The sequence below is a fragment of the Pteropus medius genome, unplaced genomic scaffold (assembly GCF_902729225.1).
Source record: "Pteropus medius unplaced genomic scaffold, Ma_sr-lr_union100, whole genome shotgun sequence".
Lineage (NCBI taxonomy): Eukaryota > Metazoa > Chordata > Mammalia > Chiroptera > Pteropodidae > Pteropus > Pteropus medius.
Window position 1 is genome coordinate 22,606,870 of NW_024354875.1, and position 18,366 is coordinate 22,625,235.

Here is an 18,366-nt window from a genome sequence, read left to right on the forward strand (position 1 = left end):
GATACCCTTCTAGAATCAGATTGTGAATCCCAGCTATGACACAAAGGAAGTAAAATTCAGTGATACAGTAGGATGACTAAAATTGTACAAAGCAGCAATTATAAAGAAAAGGCATTTGGAGATTTCTGTGGTCGTTAGGCTTTCTACCTTTCTGTGAACATATAGCTTATTAGCTATAAGTTTATAAAATATAGGAAAAGACTAAATATATAAGGTAATTAACATTGCTTTTCCCCTTTTATTTCTGCATTTTGAAATTGTTGAACAACTACCGCGACAGTTTGGGGAATAAACACAGGGCCTGGGGCCTGCTTGCCCTTCCTATTTAATCCTAATGAGCACCCCCACTAATGGCTTCCATTCTGGAAAACAGCCTACGACAGGTATGTAAAGTCAATACATTCTCAGCTTCCTGAAGTTTTCTTCTAAGTGAATGCTTTCAAGACGTTGTATTAAATATCAGTCTACTGTGTAAAAATGTCTAGTCACCCTAGCTTAGAATATTATGTGAGAACTTTGTTTCCACATCCTAAAAAAGGGCTACTCTGCCACTTTGTTTTTCAGCAAAGTCAACTTAATGTATTTGTGATAATTTATTCCATCTAACTTGTATGTAGGTTTCAGACAAGGAAGAAAAATTCATTACCACTTAAACATGTCAAAGTTATTTTCTCAGTTTAGTCATAAACACATCTAAAATTATTTTGCTACAAATTCTCCTTAGAAGGATTCCAAAGAGTTATCAAATGAATGGCTCTTAACTAGGATTTAATTGTTATATTCTAGATTATTCCAATCTTTGATTGTAATGGGATATGACCTATATCTAACAAGGATAAATCTGAGCATTGCAATTTAAAATCAAAGTAAGACTTTATTTCTCTACAGGTACAAAACAGTTTTCACAATAAAAATAGAAAAGAGATTAGATGTGTTATTTAGCCCATGTATTTTTAAAATATTAGTAGTTTTTTATAGGTAACTAAATTTAAGAAGTTTACCTTTCTCCTCTGTTTTGCTTTTAATAACATCTGATTACCTTTAACTCATTCAAATGAGATCACTGAGAAAATATAAACAATTTTATTTTTGATATGTCTCTAGCCATCGATTGATGGCCATTTTCAGAGTCCTATTTGGGGTAAGAACTGTTGAAGGAAGAACAAGATTTGTCATTGGACTCGTACGTTTCTTTTTGCTTATCCAATTTTCTATTGCTTCCTTTTCATATGAATAGCCATCTAAAAAAAAAACACAAAAATTATTTACAGTGTAGGAAAGAGAAGTTATGATTAAAATGAGTTAGGTATAAAAACTCCATTGCCAAGGCTTTTATTGTGATTTAAGTGGTCCTCTTGTACCACTACTCCCAAAATATTTCTACCACAACACCCTAAATTCTACCATTTAAGAGGCATTAATATTGCACAAATTACCTTGAACACTGTCCATATTTTATTGCCTTTTGAAGACTACAACTGAAAAAGAACTCTGCCGGTAATTCAGAGGTAGTGGAGAGGAAGACAAGGCAATGAGCCAGGTCGAGTGGTACTAAAGATACATTAGAAATGTTAGCTATGTGTGTAAATTAAAATGGCTAAACATGACAGGAAGGAGCCTTAGGAATAACTTGGCAAAACTTTCCAACACACTGAAAAGTGAGGGAAACAGATACGGAGAGATTATAGAATTCATCCCACTAAGGACCTGACACTAAAGGGATTTATGATACAAAAAGTAAAATTAAGATCCACTGGCTAAAATTTTTAATATCATGTTCTTGAAAATTCTTTGCACATATAAAGACTGGAGCTTTTGCTTCACTATACCTTTTTATACTGGTAGCTCTTTCTCAAACTGAAAGGCTTCCTAATTACATGTACATGTTAACCTATTCGCTTTAATCTACAATGCACACAATTGTTTCAGACTAACAATGGCAGTATATTACTAACATAAGGGATCCACTGAGGTTGTCTAATTACAATACTGTGTTTGAAAATCACTTGAAAAAAATTGTCCTGTTTGATTATGTTACCAGCTCGACATACAATTTGGTCCATTTGCTTCCCTTTTTATCCTAATTTTTAGAGATTGGTTTGGTTTTCATGATTTAACTGTAAGACATTTAAGTGGTTTTGAAGTTAAAATTACAAAACAAGGTACATTCAGAGGAGTCTATCTCTAATCCATGTTCCCTCCCTTCTCTTGTAGGTAACCATGTATATTACTTTTTATCATTTTCTTTTTGAAAATACAAGCAAGTGTATGTGTACACACACAGTATATACGCATTCTTACATAAAAGCTAGCATGCTGTATACTATTTTGGATGGTTTGTTTTCTACTTAACTATGCCTTGCATGTTTATTTCTCTTGCAGTATTCCATAGTATGGATGTATTAATGGACATCTGGGTCGTTTCCATTCTTTGCCTTTTACAAATAGTGCTGCAATGAACAGTCTTATTTTGGGGAGATTTCAGAAGTAGAACTGCTACATCAAAGGGTAAACATATATAATTTTGCTACGTATGCCAATGTTCCATAGGAATTCTCCCATTTTTTAAAAATTCCTACTAACGATATTGATGAGAATTCCTTTTCCCTGGAGCCTCACCAAAATAATATGTTGTCAAACTGTATTTTTTCCAGTCTCTCATGAGTAACAGTATAGTATATCAGGTGGTTTTAATTTATTATGAAAGAGAACATTTTTCATATGTTTAAGAACTATTTACTTTTTCTTGTCCTATGAACTGACTTCTATTTTTGGCCTATTTTTCTACTGGGTTGCTCTTAGGAAGATTTTTTAATTGAGATATAATCGACAACATATTGCATAACATAATTAAATATATGATTAAATATATGTAGTGAAATGATCACAATAAGTCTAGTAAACATCTTTCACCACACACAGTTACAAATTTTTTCCTTTTGTGATGAGAAACTTTTAAGACTTCTCTTAGCAACTTTCTAATATACAATACAGTATTATTAACTATAGTCACCATTCCGTACATTACATCCCCAGGACATATGAATTTTATAACTGGAGGTTTCCCAAACACTCCCCTAACCCCCTCCCTACCACCAATCTATTCTCTGGATTTATGTCTTGTTTTAGATTCCACATATAAATGAGATCCTATGGTATTTGTCTGTCTTTATCTGACTTATTTTACTTAGCACAATGCTCTCAGGGTCCATCTATGATATTACAAATGTTAGAATTTCCTTTTTCATAAAGAAAATATACATTTTCTTTATCCATTCATCCACTGATGGACACAGGTTATTTACATGGCTGTTGTAAATAATGTTGCAAGGAATAGGGGGTGGTGTGCACATAGCTTTTTGAGTTAGTGATTTCGCTTCTTTCAGATAAATACCCAGAAGTAGAATTGCTGGATCATATGGTAGCTCTATTTTTAAAGAAACCTCCATACTGTTTTCTGTAGTGGCTGCACCAATTTACATTCCCATCAACAGTGTATAAGGGTTCCCTTTTCTCCACAACTTCGCCAACACTTTTTTTTTGATAGCCATTTTTGACAGGTGTGAGGTAGTATCTTTTATGGTTTGATTTAGAAAATAGATATTTAGAAAAAATGTCTATTCAGTTTTTTTTTCCTCTTTGCTGTTGAGTGATATACATTCTTTATATATTTTGGATATTAACTATTGTCAGATATGTGATTTGCAAATATTTTCTCCATTCAGTAAATTGCCTTTTCATTTTATTGGTTTCCTCTGCTGTACAGCAGCTTTTTAGTTGGATGTCATCCTCCTTGTTTATTTTCGCTTTGCTGCCTTTAAAAGTCATCACAAAGACCTATGTCAAGAAGCTTACCACCTCTGTTTTCTTGTAGGAGTTTTGTAGTTTCATGTCTTATATTCAAGTCTTTAATTTGAGTTGATTTGTGTATATGGTATAAGATAGCAGACCAGTTTCATTCTGTTGCATGTGGCTGTCTAGTTTTCCCAGCACCATTTATTGAAGAGCCTATACTTTCTCCACCGTATATTCCTGGTTCTTTTGTTGTAAGTTGACCTTACGTGTGTGGTTTATTTATGGGCTCTTTATTCTGTTCCATTGCTCTATGTGTCTGTTTTTCCACCAGTATGATACTGTTTTGATTACTATAGCTTTGTAATAAAGTTTAAGATAGGAATCATACCTCCGGCTGTGTTCTTTCTCAAGATCACTTTGGCTATTTGGGGTCTTTTGTAGTTCCATACAAATTTTAGGATTGTTCTCTTTCTGTGGAAAATGCCACTGGAATTTTAATAGGTATTGCATTGAATCTGTATATAGCTCTGGGTAGAATGGACATTTTAAGAATATTCTTATCCATGAGCAAAGGTTATCTTGCCATTTATTTGTGCCTTCTTCAATTTCTTTATCAATGTCATATAGTTTTCAGTGTATAGGTCTTTCACCTCTGATTAAATTCTTAGGTATTTTATTCTTTTAAATGTTATTGTAAATGGGACTGTTTTAATTTTTCTTTTTGGTAGCTTGTAGGTAGTATACAGAAATACAAATGATTTTTGTATCTTGCAATTTTACTAAATTTGTTCTAACAGTCTTTTGGTAGAGTCTTTAGGGTTTTCTATATGTGGTATCGTGTCATCTGCAAATACAGACAGTTTTACTTCTCTCTTTCCAACCTGGATGCCTTTTATTGCCTGATCTGGCTAGGACTTCCAATACTATGTTAAATAAGTGGTGAGAATGCGTCTATGGCCATGCTACCCTGAACAAGCCCAATCCTGTCTGTTCTCAGAAGCTAAGCAGGGTCAGACCTGGTTAGTACTTGGATGGGAGACCACCTAGGACAACCTGGTGCTGTAGGCATAAAAAATAAAAAAATAAGGGATTGTAAGCTGACAAGGTCCTTGCAATCTGTGAGATCAACCAAGGGTTGCCTTGCCAAAAAAAGAAAAAAGGTGAGAGTAGGCATCCTTGTCTTGTTCCTGATCTTAGAGGAAAAGCTTTTGGCTTGTCATATATGGTCTTTGTTAAGGTATGTTCCCTCATCCACTTTGCTGAGAGTTTTAATCATAAATAGATGTTGAATTTTGTCAAAAGCTTTTTATACATCTATTGAGATAATCATGTGATTTTTATCCTTCCTTTTGTTAATGTGGTGTATCACTTTGATTTACAAGTATTGAACCATCCTTGCATTGCTGGAATAAATCTCACTTGATCATGGTGTATGATTCTTTTAATGCACTGAATATGGTTTGTTATTTTGAGGATTTTTCATCAATGTTCAGGAGAGATATTGGTCTAATTTTCTTGTAGTTTCCTTATCTGGTTAATGCTGGCCTTGTAAAATGGGTTTAGAAGAGTTCTCTCTTCTGTTTTTGGAAAGAGTTTGAGAAGGATTAGTATTCTTTAAATGTTAGATTTACTTTTTATATCTATGGACTATGAACACTTCAGCAATTTTTCACATTTCTTTTGGATTTTGATTCCAGGTCAGGAAGTATCCCTATTTCCACCAAGTTATTTTCTTCTGGGATTTGTAAAGTTACCTTTTTTATGTTTTTGTTCCACTTAAAATTATTTTAGATGTACAGTATAAGAGATGAAGCCAGTTCTATCCTTTTCCATATGGCTAGTTGTCAGAATACCTACCACTTATTTGAATTATTTTTCCCCACTGATGTGAAATGCCATTTTCATTATTCACTAAATTTCCAAATGCACTTGGATCAATTTCTGAATTTTTAAATTATTTTCCGTTGGTCTGTCTATTCATGTGACCATCCCACACTGTGTTATTTATAGAGACTTTATAACATTCTCATATCTAGTAAAGCTAGCAAGACTCAATTTTCTAGGTGGTTGTGTGTTCTTTCTAGTGGAACCACCTGAATCTCTAGTACGAAACCTAATAGTCTTCTTATCAATCACAATGCAATGCTTTCCATTTGTTCCAGGTATACTTTACAGCTATGTTTCACACTTAAATTTTGCATAATTATGTCTAGGGTTTTCTTAAATCTTCCATTTACCTTTTAAAAGCTTTTTTTTCACACTCACACGAAGGCTATTTCTCTTTTGCTAAATGCTGATTAGCTCTCTTAAGCTATTATCTCTCAGCTCCCAACCTAAATGATGCTGAGAGGCATGCTGAGGCCAGGATACTACAAGCCACATTTCTGCTTTGCCAGCTGGCTCCCTGTTAGATCTTGGAATAGGATCTTCTAAAGGGAGACAAAGACAGGGTGAAGGCTCTTCCCAGTATGTGCCTGGCCATGGCCCTTCATCTGGCAGGGATAGTTGGTTACACTCCAGATTTGCTTCATTGTTGGCACTGCCTAAAATTCTTATCCTCCCCCTTTAGAGAAACTAGCACCAGCTGGGTAGCTCTTCCTTCTTAGAGGCCTGGTTCTGAGAGATCCATGTGAAGCTCTGATATGCCTTTTAATAGTACTGTGAAATATTGTGAGTTCAATGACCTTTAATTCATTTCCCACTAGGCTCAATAATAACATGTTTTTAACCTTCAGGTAAAAAGGACTCACTTTTGTTTCTGCTGGTGGCAGTGTTTAAATATGGTTATGAATGGCTCGTGTTCAAAAAGATGTATTCTTTATTCTGAACTGAGAAGTATGATCAAGTCTATTACTGTGCTTTCTCCTCATTGTCCATAGTTTCTACTTTATGAAAACTGTTGCTGTGTTTAGAATTGCCTAGCTAAATGGTTATCTTCACCGAGAATCATGGTCTTTTTAAATTCTGGGAAGGTCTTAATTCTCCTTTTGTCGGCAAGTATGTTACCCCTTTAGTTGCAATTGTCTCATTTTCGCCTATCTCTAAACTTTCTGAATCCTTGTTTTAGCTTGAAGCACTTTGTTAGCTAATCTTTAGGAATGAGTCAAGCAAAAATTGTTCAAGATTACCATTATGTTCGGTAATAGTGCTATCATTCTTATAATTCCTTTTTATATTTATCATATAGTATTTTGTTACCTTCAAGTGAAGTCCCTTAGTGAGGTTTTCCTTGAATGTTTGTGGTAGCATTAAATAAAATGTCAAACTACTCTGGAAAGTACAAGTTATCTACTGTAGGCAAGTCAGTTACACTGGCCCTAGTTTTACCCCAAGTTTAATATCACCTTTCCATGGCATTATAGTGATTCTTTGAAATAATCAACAGTTTTCTACTGGTGACACATTTGATGAACAGAGAAAACAAGAATTCTAAGTGGACCCACAGCACTGCTAATTAAACAGTTTGAGACTGTTCTACCAAAGTTCATCCCAAAGTAGCAGGAGGAATTATCAGTGATACAGAACCTTTTATGTATGAATGAAACTATTTTATTGTAACTAAAAACAACTGCAGCTGACTCAATATTGATACTCCTGGGTTCTTTAATCATATATGAAGTTTTCTGCAACTAGTTAGCTTATTTGAAATCAAATAGTGCATATTACATTCAGTATTAACTAAGTTTGCTTGTTTTTCACTACCTTATTTTCATCCAATTAGTACCATCTGACTTGCTATAAGCCAAGATACCAAGAACTGTACAGAAAGTTCTAGGAAGTAATTAAGCTCCATTCACAAAATCTTATTTTAAATCAGTTTAATATACTCAGATGAATTGGTTCTGGTAAAATACCAAAATAATACCTATTATAAGATTTTCATACCTTAGAATTCCATTTCTGACAGATTAAACCCCAAAATTTCTTGCTACACTAAATAGTGACTAAAAGAAGCAACTCTTTACATGGATTTGAAACTTCTAGGTTCAGATAGCTTCACCCTAGTGAAAGGTTCAAGGGAAAAATATTAGCTCACAGACCCGGGCTCTGAATTTATGCTACCCACCTGTGGTCCTGGGAAACGGACAAAGCAAACCCAACACCTCTGGAGCTACATACCCTCTTCCCACACTGGAAGTCCACAGGTAACACTCGACTGAAGATGAGAATACAAAGGGAACACACTCAGACAACAAAGAGCAGGATTAGGATCCCACATAGCTCAGAAAACAAAAACATACAAACTGTAAGTACTTCTAAAATCTAAGAAACAGTATACTATGAAAAAATATTTTGACATACTCAGCTGAGTATTAAACTGTACCAGGGCACTGTTACCTATATTAACTCAATCTTCACAACCTTAGGGAGAAATTGATGCATGGCCTGAATAACCCCAAGGCTACAGTAGGGAGTGACAGAGCTGGGGTATAAACCCAAGCAGTCTGGCTCCAGTGCCTATGCCCGTAATCTACATGCTACATCAGATTTCCAGAAATAACAAATACAGTCAGAAAACAAGCTTTAAATAACATTAAGAATAGAAGGCTGGTAGGAAGGTCTGAGAAAGTTACCTAAAAAGTCTAAAGAGGTACATAGAATGGCTGAATTGATAAAAGGCCCTAAATTCCATTCAAGTGGCACTATGCACCCTGAACGAGAAATATGTATCAAAGAAAAAAATATCAGCATGAAACTGACATTGCACTGCAACAAGAGAAGCCAGAGAGTGTGTCCTTGCTTTATAATTGAGACAAAACAAAACTTTAGAGAAAAAGCAAATTGGTCAGATAGTTTATTAGGTTTTTACAATTTTGAAATTATGAATTAACATTTAAATTGTTAAGAATAGACCTAAAAGAACAGATGAAATGCCTAATTGTCATTTCTACTCCTTACCCCCAAACTTAACATTTAGGTTTTCTGTAATTCTAATCAAAATGTTGATTTTTCTTTTGTTGAATAACAAAATGATTCTCAAATGTATTTGGAAATCTAAATGAGCAAAAATTAGACAATTTTAAAAAATAATGAACATAATAAAATTTAAAAATATAGCTGTGCCTAAGTGTACCTGTATATACTATAAGGATTTTTTCTACAGAATTACTTGGAGAACAATGTCTATCAACAGAGTAAATTTATGGCATAACATAACATGAAATAACTATCCTATAATAGAGAATGAAGTAGTTCTGAATATATACTGACAAGGTATACTGATATATTAAATAAAAGCAATTTTTTCAAAATATGGTGTTTTTCACCAAGCACGTGCTCCTTTCATAACTTAAAAGGATGTATGAATAAAAATACTGTATAAGAATACTAAACTATAGGCAGAAACGGGTCTTGGAAAATTTTGAGGCAGTCAATTCAATAGATATATAAAGTACAGGGCTTCCAGAGTACCAGTGGGAAAAGGAAACTAGAAGATGGCGGCAAACTAAATTCGAAACATGCTAGCAGGAATTATCTCACACAGATAGATCACAATATAGAGAAATCAATTCTATTAAAGATGAGGACTATTTTTTAAAAATCAACTGTATGTTTTCCACAGAGAGAACACCTCTAAAACAAAGTAACACAGGAAAGCTAAAAATAGTGACTCTTCTGGGATTTTGCTAAGTGAAAAAACTAGTCCCAAAAAGTTATTTACAGTATGATTCCATTCATATAACACTTTTGAAATGACCAAATTTTAGAAATGGACTGGTGAAGGTGAGAAAAGAGAAGGCAGGTGATGGATATAGTTATAAAAAGGCAACAGCAGGGGTCCTTGTAGGTTTGGAACTGTTCTGTCTTTACCAGTGGGTTGACGCTCAAACCTCCAAAAAGGGACAAAATTGTGTAGAACTTAAAATACATGTAAAACTGGAAAAATAAGATTTGTGGATTACATCAGTGTTGCCAGTGGGGTAACTGGACAAATTATACAAGTCTGTTAGAATTGCACGTGAATCTACAATTGCTTTAATAAAAATAAATGAGTGGTACTACAAAGGTCAAACTGAAAGACACACTTAAAGCTATAGAGCAACTAGAAGTCTCATACACTGCTGGTGAAAGTGTAAAAGAATTCGTCCACTCTGAATATCTGTATATCTACGCCTAAGAATATACCCAATAAAAATGCATATGTATGTTCACCAAAAAAACATGAATAAAGGTTCAGGGCAGCACTGGTTATAACAGCCAACAATGACTATCAACAGTAGAATGGATAAATTGTATATTCACCCATGAGAACAATTACTGCTTTGTGCAACAATGTGAACAAATCACAAAAACATGGCGCTTAACGAAAGAAGTTTGACCTAAAAGAGATTAATCATAAGTACATTTTTATTAAACTATGGTAAAAGTCAGGATATTGATTATCCTTGGTGAAAGATATTCACTATGTGAAAATTTAAGATGCACACTTATGGTTTAGAAAAAGATTGAAAGACAGCATGCAGCTATAAACAAAAAGCAAGAGACCCAAGATTAAAACAAGACAAAATACATTAAGTGATGCCAACGAGACTATTTTAAGGTCATAAAAACTGCAAACCTCCAAGAAAAAGCATTCACAAATATAATTTGATAGACTAACCTATTAAAAGCTAGATCTGAATTCATAACAATGTGTAGTTAAAAACTCCTACAAAAAAAACCCACACCTGGATGACTTACTTCACTGATAAGCTTTATCAAATTTTTAATGAAAAAAAATTCTACCAATAACCTGAGGCCAGAATTACCCTCATAATTACCCTCAAGGACAGTTGTTACAAGAGAGCTACAACTAACATATCTTATGAACAGATACAAAAATACTGCAAATATTACATCAAATCTAGCAATATGTAGTAAGATAATTCAAAACCTAAAGACTCCACAAAAAATGTATAATTAATTCAGCAAAGTTGCAGGATACAAAAATTAACATACAAAATCACTTATGGTTCCATACACTAAAGAATTTAAAGAGGAAATTAAAGAAATTCCATTTACAAATAGCATCACAAAGAATACTTAGGTAAATAAGCAAGAAAGCGAAAGACTATACACTGAAAACTATAAAACTGCTAAAAGAAATCAAAGATACAGAAGTAAAGATATCCTGTGTTCATGGGTTGGGAGACTCAACAGTTAAAATTCTCATGTTATCCAAAGCAATTACAGAGTCAATGCAATGCCTATCAAAATCAGTGACACTTTTTGCAGAAATAGAAAAATCTATCCTAAAATTCATATGGATTTGCAAGGGATCTGAACAGCCAAAACAAAGTTGGACGACTCACTTTCTGAATTCAAAAGTTACTACAAATAGACAGTAATCAGAACAGTGTGGTACTGGAATAAAGACAGACATGTAGACCAACAGAATACAGAGTCCAGAAATAAACCCTCACACGTATAGTAAATGTTTTCAAAAAGGGTGCCAAGACCATTCAATGGGGGAAAAAACACTTCAACAAATGTACTGGGAAAACTAGATATCTATGTACATATGAAAGAATGAAGTTGGATCATTATCTTACACCATATACAAAATTTAACTCAAAATGGATCAAAGACCTAAATGTAGGAACTAAGACAATATTAACTCAGGAGAAAACATACGGGGAATGCTTCATGACATTGGATTTGGTAATGATATCTTGAAATGACACCAAAAGCACAGGCAAAAAGGTAAACTGGACTTCACCAAAAATAAACACTTCTGTATCAAAGGACTCTAACAGTGAAAAGGCAACCCATGAAATAGAGATATATTTGCAAATCATACATCTGATAAGAGATCGATATCCAGAATATACAAAGAACTCCTATAACTCAACAACAAAGAAAACCAGACTGAAAAATGGGCAAAGGAATTCAATAGATATTCCTCCAAAGAAAATATACAAAATAGCTGATAAGCACATAAGATGCTTAACAATCTAATCATTAGGGAAATGCAAATCAAAACCACAATTAGAAAGACAATAGGTATGAGGTATCATGAAAAAAAGGATTGGCAAAGATGTAGAAAAATTGGAACACTTTGTGAATTGCTACTGGGAATATAAAATGGTGCAGCTACTGTGGAAATGGTATGGTGATTCCTCAAAAAATATATATATATATATATCTAGAATTACTGTATGACCCAACAATTCCACTTCTGGGTATGTATCCAAAAGAAATGAAAGCATGGACTTGAGCAGATATTTGTACATCCATGTTCACAGCAGCATTATTCACAGTAGCCAAATGGTGCAAACAATCCAAATATCCATAGTTAGATGATTGGATAAACTAAATGTAGTATATACATACAATTGAATATTATTCGGCTTTAAAAAGGAAAGAAATTCTGACACATGCTACAATGTGGATGAACCTTGAAGGCATTATGCTAAGTACCAAACACAGATACTGCATGATTCCACCTATATGAGGTATCTATAATAGTCAAATTTAGAGAAATAAAGACTGGTAGTTACCAGTGGCTGGGGGAAGGGGAAAATGGCAGCTATTACTTAATGGGTATAGTTTCAGTTTTGCATGATGAAAAGAGTTCTGGACTTGAATGGTGGTGATGGTTGCACAACACTGTGAATGTACTTAATATCAAGGAACTGCACACTCATTGTTAAAATGGTAAATTTTGTGTGTGTGTCTGTGTCTCCGTGTCTGTGTGTGTGTGTGTGTGTCTGTGTGTGTCCGTGTCTGTGTGTATTAGCGCCATTTAAAAAATCAATGAATGGAATTGTGGCAGGTAGAATAATGGCCCCACAAATTTATCTGTACTAATCCTGGAACTTGTGAATATGTTACATGGCAAAAGGGAAAAAAAGTTGCTAAGCACCAGATTTTAAGATAGAAAATTATACTAGATTATCCCGAACACCCCAATATCACCTCGTGAGTTCTTAAATACAGAAGAGTAAAGAAGACCAAAGAGATGCAATATGATGCAAAGAGATACAACCCATTACTGTTGGGTTTGAAAGATGCAGAAAGGCCACAAGCCAAGGAATTTGACCACCTCTAGAAGCCAGTGGATTAGTTTCCTATTGCTTCAATATCAAATTGATGACTTAAAACAACACAATTTGTTATCTTACAGTTCTGCAGATCAGAAGTATGACATTAGTTTCACTGAACTAAAAATCAAGGTGTTAGCAGGGTGGCATTCCTTCTGAAGGCTCTAGGGAAAAAATCTGTTTCTTTGCCTTTATCAGTGAGAGGCTGACTGAATTCCTTGGCTCACATTCTCACATCACTCCAATCTTTGCTCTGTTGTCATAACGTCGTCTTTCACTCTCCTATCCTCCCTCTTTTACTTATAAAGATTCTTGTGGTTACCTTGGGTCCACCCAGATAATACAGGAGAATCTCCTCTTCTCCAGATCCCTAGTCACATCTGCAAAGCCGCTTTCAGCCATATAAGCTAACATTCACATGCTCTGGGGATTAGGACATGGACATCTTTGGGAAGCCATCGTTTTGTCTACTAGGGCTGGGAACAGCCCTCAGCTTATAGTCAGTAAAAAACAAAAACAAAAAAACAATAGGGCCCTCAGTCCTACAATCACAAGGAACTGAATTCCACCAAGAACCTAAATGAGCAGGATTGTCCATTAGAGCCTCCAAAAAAGAACAGAGCCTACCAACACCTTACTTTTAGCCAGAGTGACTGTACTGGACTTCTAACCTACAGAAATTCTGCTCTAAGCCACTACTTTTGTGATGATTTGTTAGGGCAGCAACAGAAAACGAATACAGTAATCTATCATTGTACAGGCTAAAGGAAAAAGCCAGATTATTTCAATGGATAAGCATTAAAAAAATTCTCAGCAACTCAGGATAGAAAGGAACTTCTTTAACTTGATAGAGGGCATCTAACATCATACTTAATGGTGAAGATTGAATGCTTCCTAAGAGAAGGTTAAAGTAAGAATGTCTATTTTCACCACTTTTTTCAATATCATACTGGAAATCCTTGGCCAGTGTAATAAACAAAAAGGGGAAGGGGCAGGGGGAAAGGACTAAACAATACAAAAAACCTGATCTTAAAAATGGGCATAGCACTTGAATAGACATTTCTCCAAAGATGTACAAATGAATAATAAGCATATGAAAAGATGTTCAACCTCATTAATCATTAGGAAAATGTAATTTAAAACTACAATGAGATGTCACCTCATACCCATAAGAATGGCTGCTACAAAAAAAAAAAATTGAAAATAAGTGCTGGTGAAGATGCAAAAGAATTGGAACCCTTGTGCACTGTTGGCAGGAATGTAAAATGGTGCAGCCGCTATGAAAAACAGTATGGAAGGTCCTCAAAAAATTAAAAATAGAATTACAGTGTGATCCAGCAATTCCATTTCTGGTTATAAAAAAATAATTGAAAACAGGATCTCGAAGAGATATCTGCACAGCCATGTTCATAGCAGCATTGTTCACAACAGCCAAAAGATAGAAGCAACACAAGGGTCCATTAGTGGAAGAATGGATAAACAAAATGTGGTATATACACACAATGGAATATTATCCAATCTTAATAAAGAAGGAAATCCTGATATTTGCAACTACCTGGATGAACCTTGGAGAAGATTTTTTTTTTTTTTTACTCCCACCCCACACACACACCCATTATGCTTTTCTGTAGGAAATGGGAAAGTGATTCTAAAATCTATATGGAATATGCGGTTTTGAAAAAGAACTAAAATGACTTACACTATCTGATTTCAAGACTTAATACAAAGCTAAAGTATTCAAGGCACTGAGGCATAAGAATTGACAAGAAGATCAAGAGAATATTAGAGAAAGTCTTGAATAACCAGTGGTAGATTCCACTGATTTTCAACAAAGGTGCCAAGATAATCCAATGGGAAAAGATTTTTCAAATGCCGTTGGAACAACTGGGTATCCATTTAGGAAAAGAAGTTTACCTCACACCACACAAAAACAGTTTGAAGTAAATCACGAACATAAAATTTTAAACTGTAAAACATTTAGAAGACAACATAGTTTATGATAAAATCTTTTGCAATATCGGGGTAGACAGATTTCAATATGCCACTAAAAGTGTAAATTGTTAAGGGAAAAATAATTGAACTATCAAAAATTTTAAATGTTTGCTCTTTAAGAGACATCATTAAGAAAATGATGAGGTGCTTCAGTCAAGATGGCAGAGTAAACACCGTGCTCATCTCCTCCCATGAGCACATCAAAATTACAACTAAATTTCAGAACCATCATTGAGAATCACCTGAACAGAAGCTCTATACCTAAGAATATAAAGAAGGCACAACAAGACTGGTAGGAAGGGTGAAGACACTGAACAAGCAGGCCCCATGGTGTGAAGATTAAGAATGAGAGGGTATAGCTTGGCTATGGAGGTCCCCCGTGAAAAGCAAGGGGTCCCATACCCACACTGGGCTTCACAGTCTAGGGCACCAGTGCTGGGAAGAGGAATTCCCATAATGTCCAGCAAGGATTGCGTCTAAGATGGAGGGCTGCTGGAGTCCCAGGCTTTCCTCTTGAGGGGCCCGTACATGGACTCCCTCACTCACAAACTCACTTGCTCTGGATTCTAGCACAGGGACAGCAACTCAAAGGGCACCAAGGACATACTGGGAGGAACTTAACTGACGGGCTTTGAGGCAAGGGCTGGAGGAACAGGGATCAAGGCAGCACTCTGCAGGGACACAAGTGCTAGTAGGTGCCATTCATTGTTCCTTTGTTGAGAGCTTCTCCCAGCCAGCCAGCAGGTGCAGATGAATGCCAAATCTGTGCTCTCCATTAACCTGGCTAATAACATTCACTCCACTCTGGTGATTCCCTGCGATTCTCGTGCACAACTCATGCATCCAGCCTAAACTTCTACAAGCTCTTCCACAAAAGCACCCCGCCTGTGTGCTGCAAAGACTTTTCTAAAATCACTCAAAGGTCCACATGCCCCAAAGGAGTAGCAGCAAGCTTTGCTGTGCCCTGTACATCTTAATAAGTGAACCCACGCCCAGCACAAGCAGTGACCAGTCTCAACTTGCATTGTTACTCCTATCAGGTGGCCCCAAGCCTGGCATAAGCTACAGTTAGTGTTAGCTTAGAACGTAGCTCCAATTAAGCAGCCACAAGCCTCGCACAAGGAAACAGACATACAAGTCCAGGAAGCACAGTGTCTCGAACAAGATAAAGCCAAAGAGGCCTATACCAAGATACATCATCATTAAAATGCCAAATGTTAAAGACAAAGAATCTTAAAATTAGCAAGAGAAAAGCAGCTTATTATGTACAAGGGAGCTCCCATAGGACAAGCAGCTGATTTCTCAATAGAAACTTTACTATAGATTGACACAAAATATTAAAATGATGAAAAGCAAAGACCTACAACCAAAATTAATTTACCCAGCAAAGCTTTCATTTAGAATCGAAAGAGAAATAAAGAGCTACCCAGACCAGAAAAAGTTAAAGGAATTCATCACCACCAAGCAAGTATCACAAGAAATGTTAAAGGGACTTCTTTAAGAAGAAGGACTGCGGGGGGTGAGGGGGAGAGTGAAGAACAAATATAAAATGACAATAACTGTACCTACTGGTAATCACTTTAAATGTAAATGGATTAAATGCTCCAATCAAAAGACACAGAGTAGCTGAATGGATAAGAAAACAAGCCCCATACAGATGCTATCTACAAGAGACCCACTTCAGATCAAAACAGAGACTAAAAGAGATGGACAAAGATATTTCACATAAATGGAAGTGAAAAAAAAAAAGGTGGGGTAACAACATTTATATCAGACAGAACAGACTTTAAATCAAAGACTATAATAAGAGACAAAAAAAGACATTACATAATGATAAAGGGATCAATCCAACAAGAGGATATAACCATTGTAAACATTCATGCACCCAACATAGGAGCACCTAAATATACAAAGCAAATATTGATGAAGATAAAGGGAGAGATCAACAGTAACATAGTAATAGTAGGAGACTTTAATACCCCATTGACATCAATGATCATCCAGACAAAAATTAATAAGGAAATAGTGGCTTCAAATGACACATTAGAGCAGACGGACTTAACTGATATTTTTAAAACATTTCACTCCAAAGCGGAAGAATACACATTCTTTTCAAGTGCACATGGAACGTTCTGCAGGACAGACCATATGCTAGGTCACAAGTCTCAATGAATTTAAGAAGACTAAAATCATATCAAGCATATTCTCCAATCGCAATGGTATAGAAATCAATTACAAGAAGAAAACTGAAAACACGAATACACAGAGGCTAAATAACATGCTACTAAACAATGAATGGTTAACAACGAGATCAAGGAAGAAATCAAAAGACACCTTAAGCAAATGAAAATAAAAACACATAGTCCCAAAATCTATGGGACACAGCCAAAGTAGTTCTAAAGGAAATTTAGAGCAATATAGGCCTACCTCAAGAAACAAGAAAAATCTAACTTTACACCTAATGGAACTAGGGGAAAAAAAAAAAAAAAGAACAACAAAAAAAGAACAGGCAAAGCCCAAAGTGAGTAGAAGGAAGGAAATAATAAAGATCAGAGTGGAAAGAAATGAAATAGAGTCTAGAAAAACAAACAAAAAAAGTCAATGAAACCAAGAACTAGTTCTTTGAAAAGATAAAATTGATAAACCTTAAGCTAGATGCATCCAGAAAAAAAAAAAAAAAAGAGGCTCCAAATAAAAACAAAAGAAATAACTACAATTATATGCCAACAAACTGGACAACCTGTTATAAAAGAATAAATTCCTGAAAACATTTAAGCTTCCAAGACTGAATCAGGAAGAAACAGAAACTCTAAACAGAGAAATAACGACAAATGATATCGAACCAGTAATCAAAAAACTCCCCAACAAAAGTCCTGGACCAGATGGCTTAATATGTGAATTTTACCAAACATTCAAAGAATTAATACCTATCCTTTTCAAACTGTTCCAAAAAACTGAAGGAGAAGGAAGGCTCCCAAGCTCATTTTATGAAGCCAGCATTATCACAGTACAAAAGACAAAGACACTACAAAAAGATTATAGGCCAATATCCCTGATGAACATAGATGCAAAAATCCTTTAAAAAATATTAGCAGTTCTGCTCAGCAAAAGAAACCGTCAACGAGGTGAAGAGACAACCATCCAAATGGAAAATATATTTGCAAGCAACGCCTCTGTTAAGGACCTAATATTCAAAATATACAAAAAACTCATACGACTCAATAACAACAAAAAAACAAATGATCCAATCAAAAAATGGGCAGAGGACCTGAACAGACAGTTCTCCCTAGAGGACATACAAATGGTGAACAAATATATGAAAATATGCTCAGCATCTCTAGATATTAGGGAAATACAAATCAAAACCACAATGAGATACCATCTCACACCTGTTAGAATAGCTATAATCAACAGGACAAGTAATAACAAATGTTGGAGAGGATGCAGAGAAAAAAGAACCCTCATACACTGCTGGTGGGACTGAAAATTGGTACAGCCGCTATGGAAAACAGTATGGAGGTTCCTCAAAAAACTAAGAATTGATCTGCCATATGAT

At 35.1% G+C, this 18,366-nt stretch overlaps 1 protein-coding gene and 1 pseudogene across 5 annotated transcripts in view; one reads left to right on the plus strand and one right to left on the minus strand.

The window, feature by feature from the left end:
• Positions 1 to 854: 854 nt before the first annotated feature.
• Positions 855 to 18,366, minus strand: part of WDSUB1 (WD repeat, sterile alpha motif and U-box domain containing 1) — a 55,508-nt gene continuing 37,996 nt past the window's right edge. For 3 of the 5 annotated variants that reach the window (XM_039855464.1, XM_039855468.1, XM_039855466.1), the window contains exons 11-12: positions 7,862 to 7,951; positions 855 to 1,241 (exon numbers count right to left, since the gene is read on the minus strand). In XM_039855464.1, coding sequence (XP_039711398.1) covers positions 1,084 to 1,241; positions 7,862 to 7,951 — 248 coding nt within the window. In that variant the 3' untranslated portion in view covers positions 855 to 1,083. The remainder of the gene's footprint in view (positions 1,242 to 7,861; positions 7,952 to 18,366) is intronic. The other 2 variants (XM_039855467.1, XM_039855469.1) reach the window with 1 other exon arrangement.
• On the plus strand, positions 4,745 to 4,863 carry LOC120597405 (uncharacterized; annotated as a pseudogene).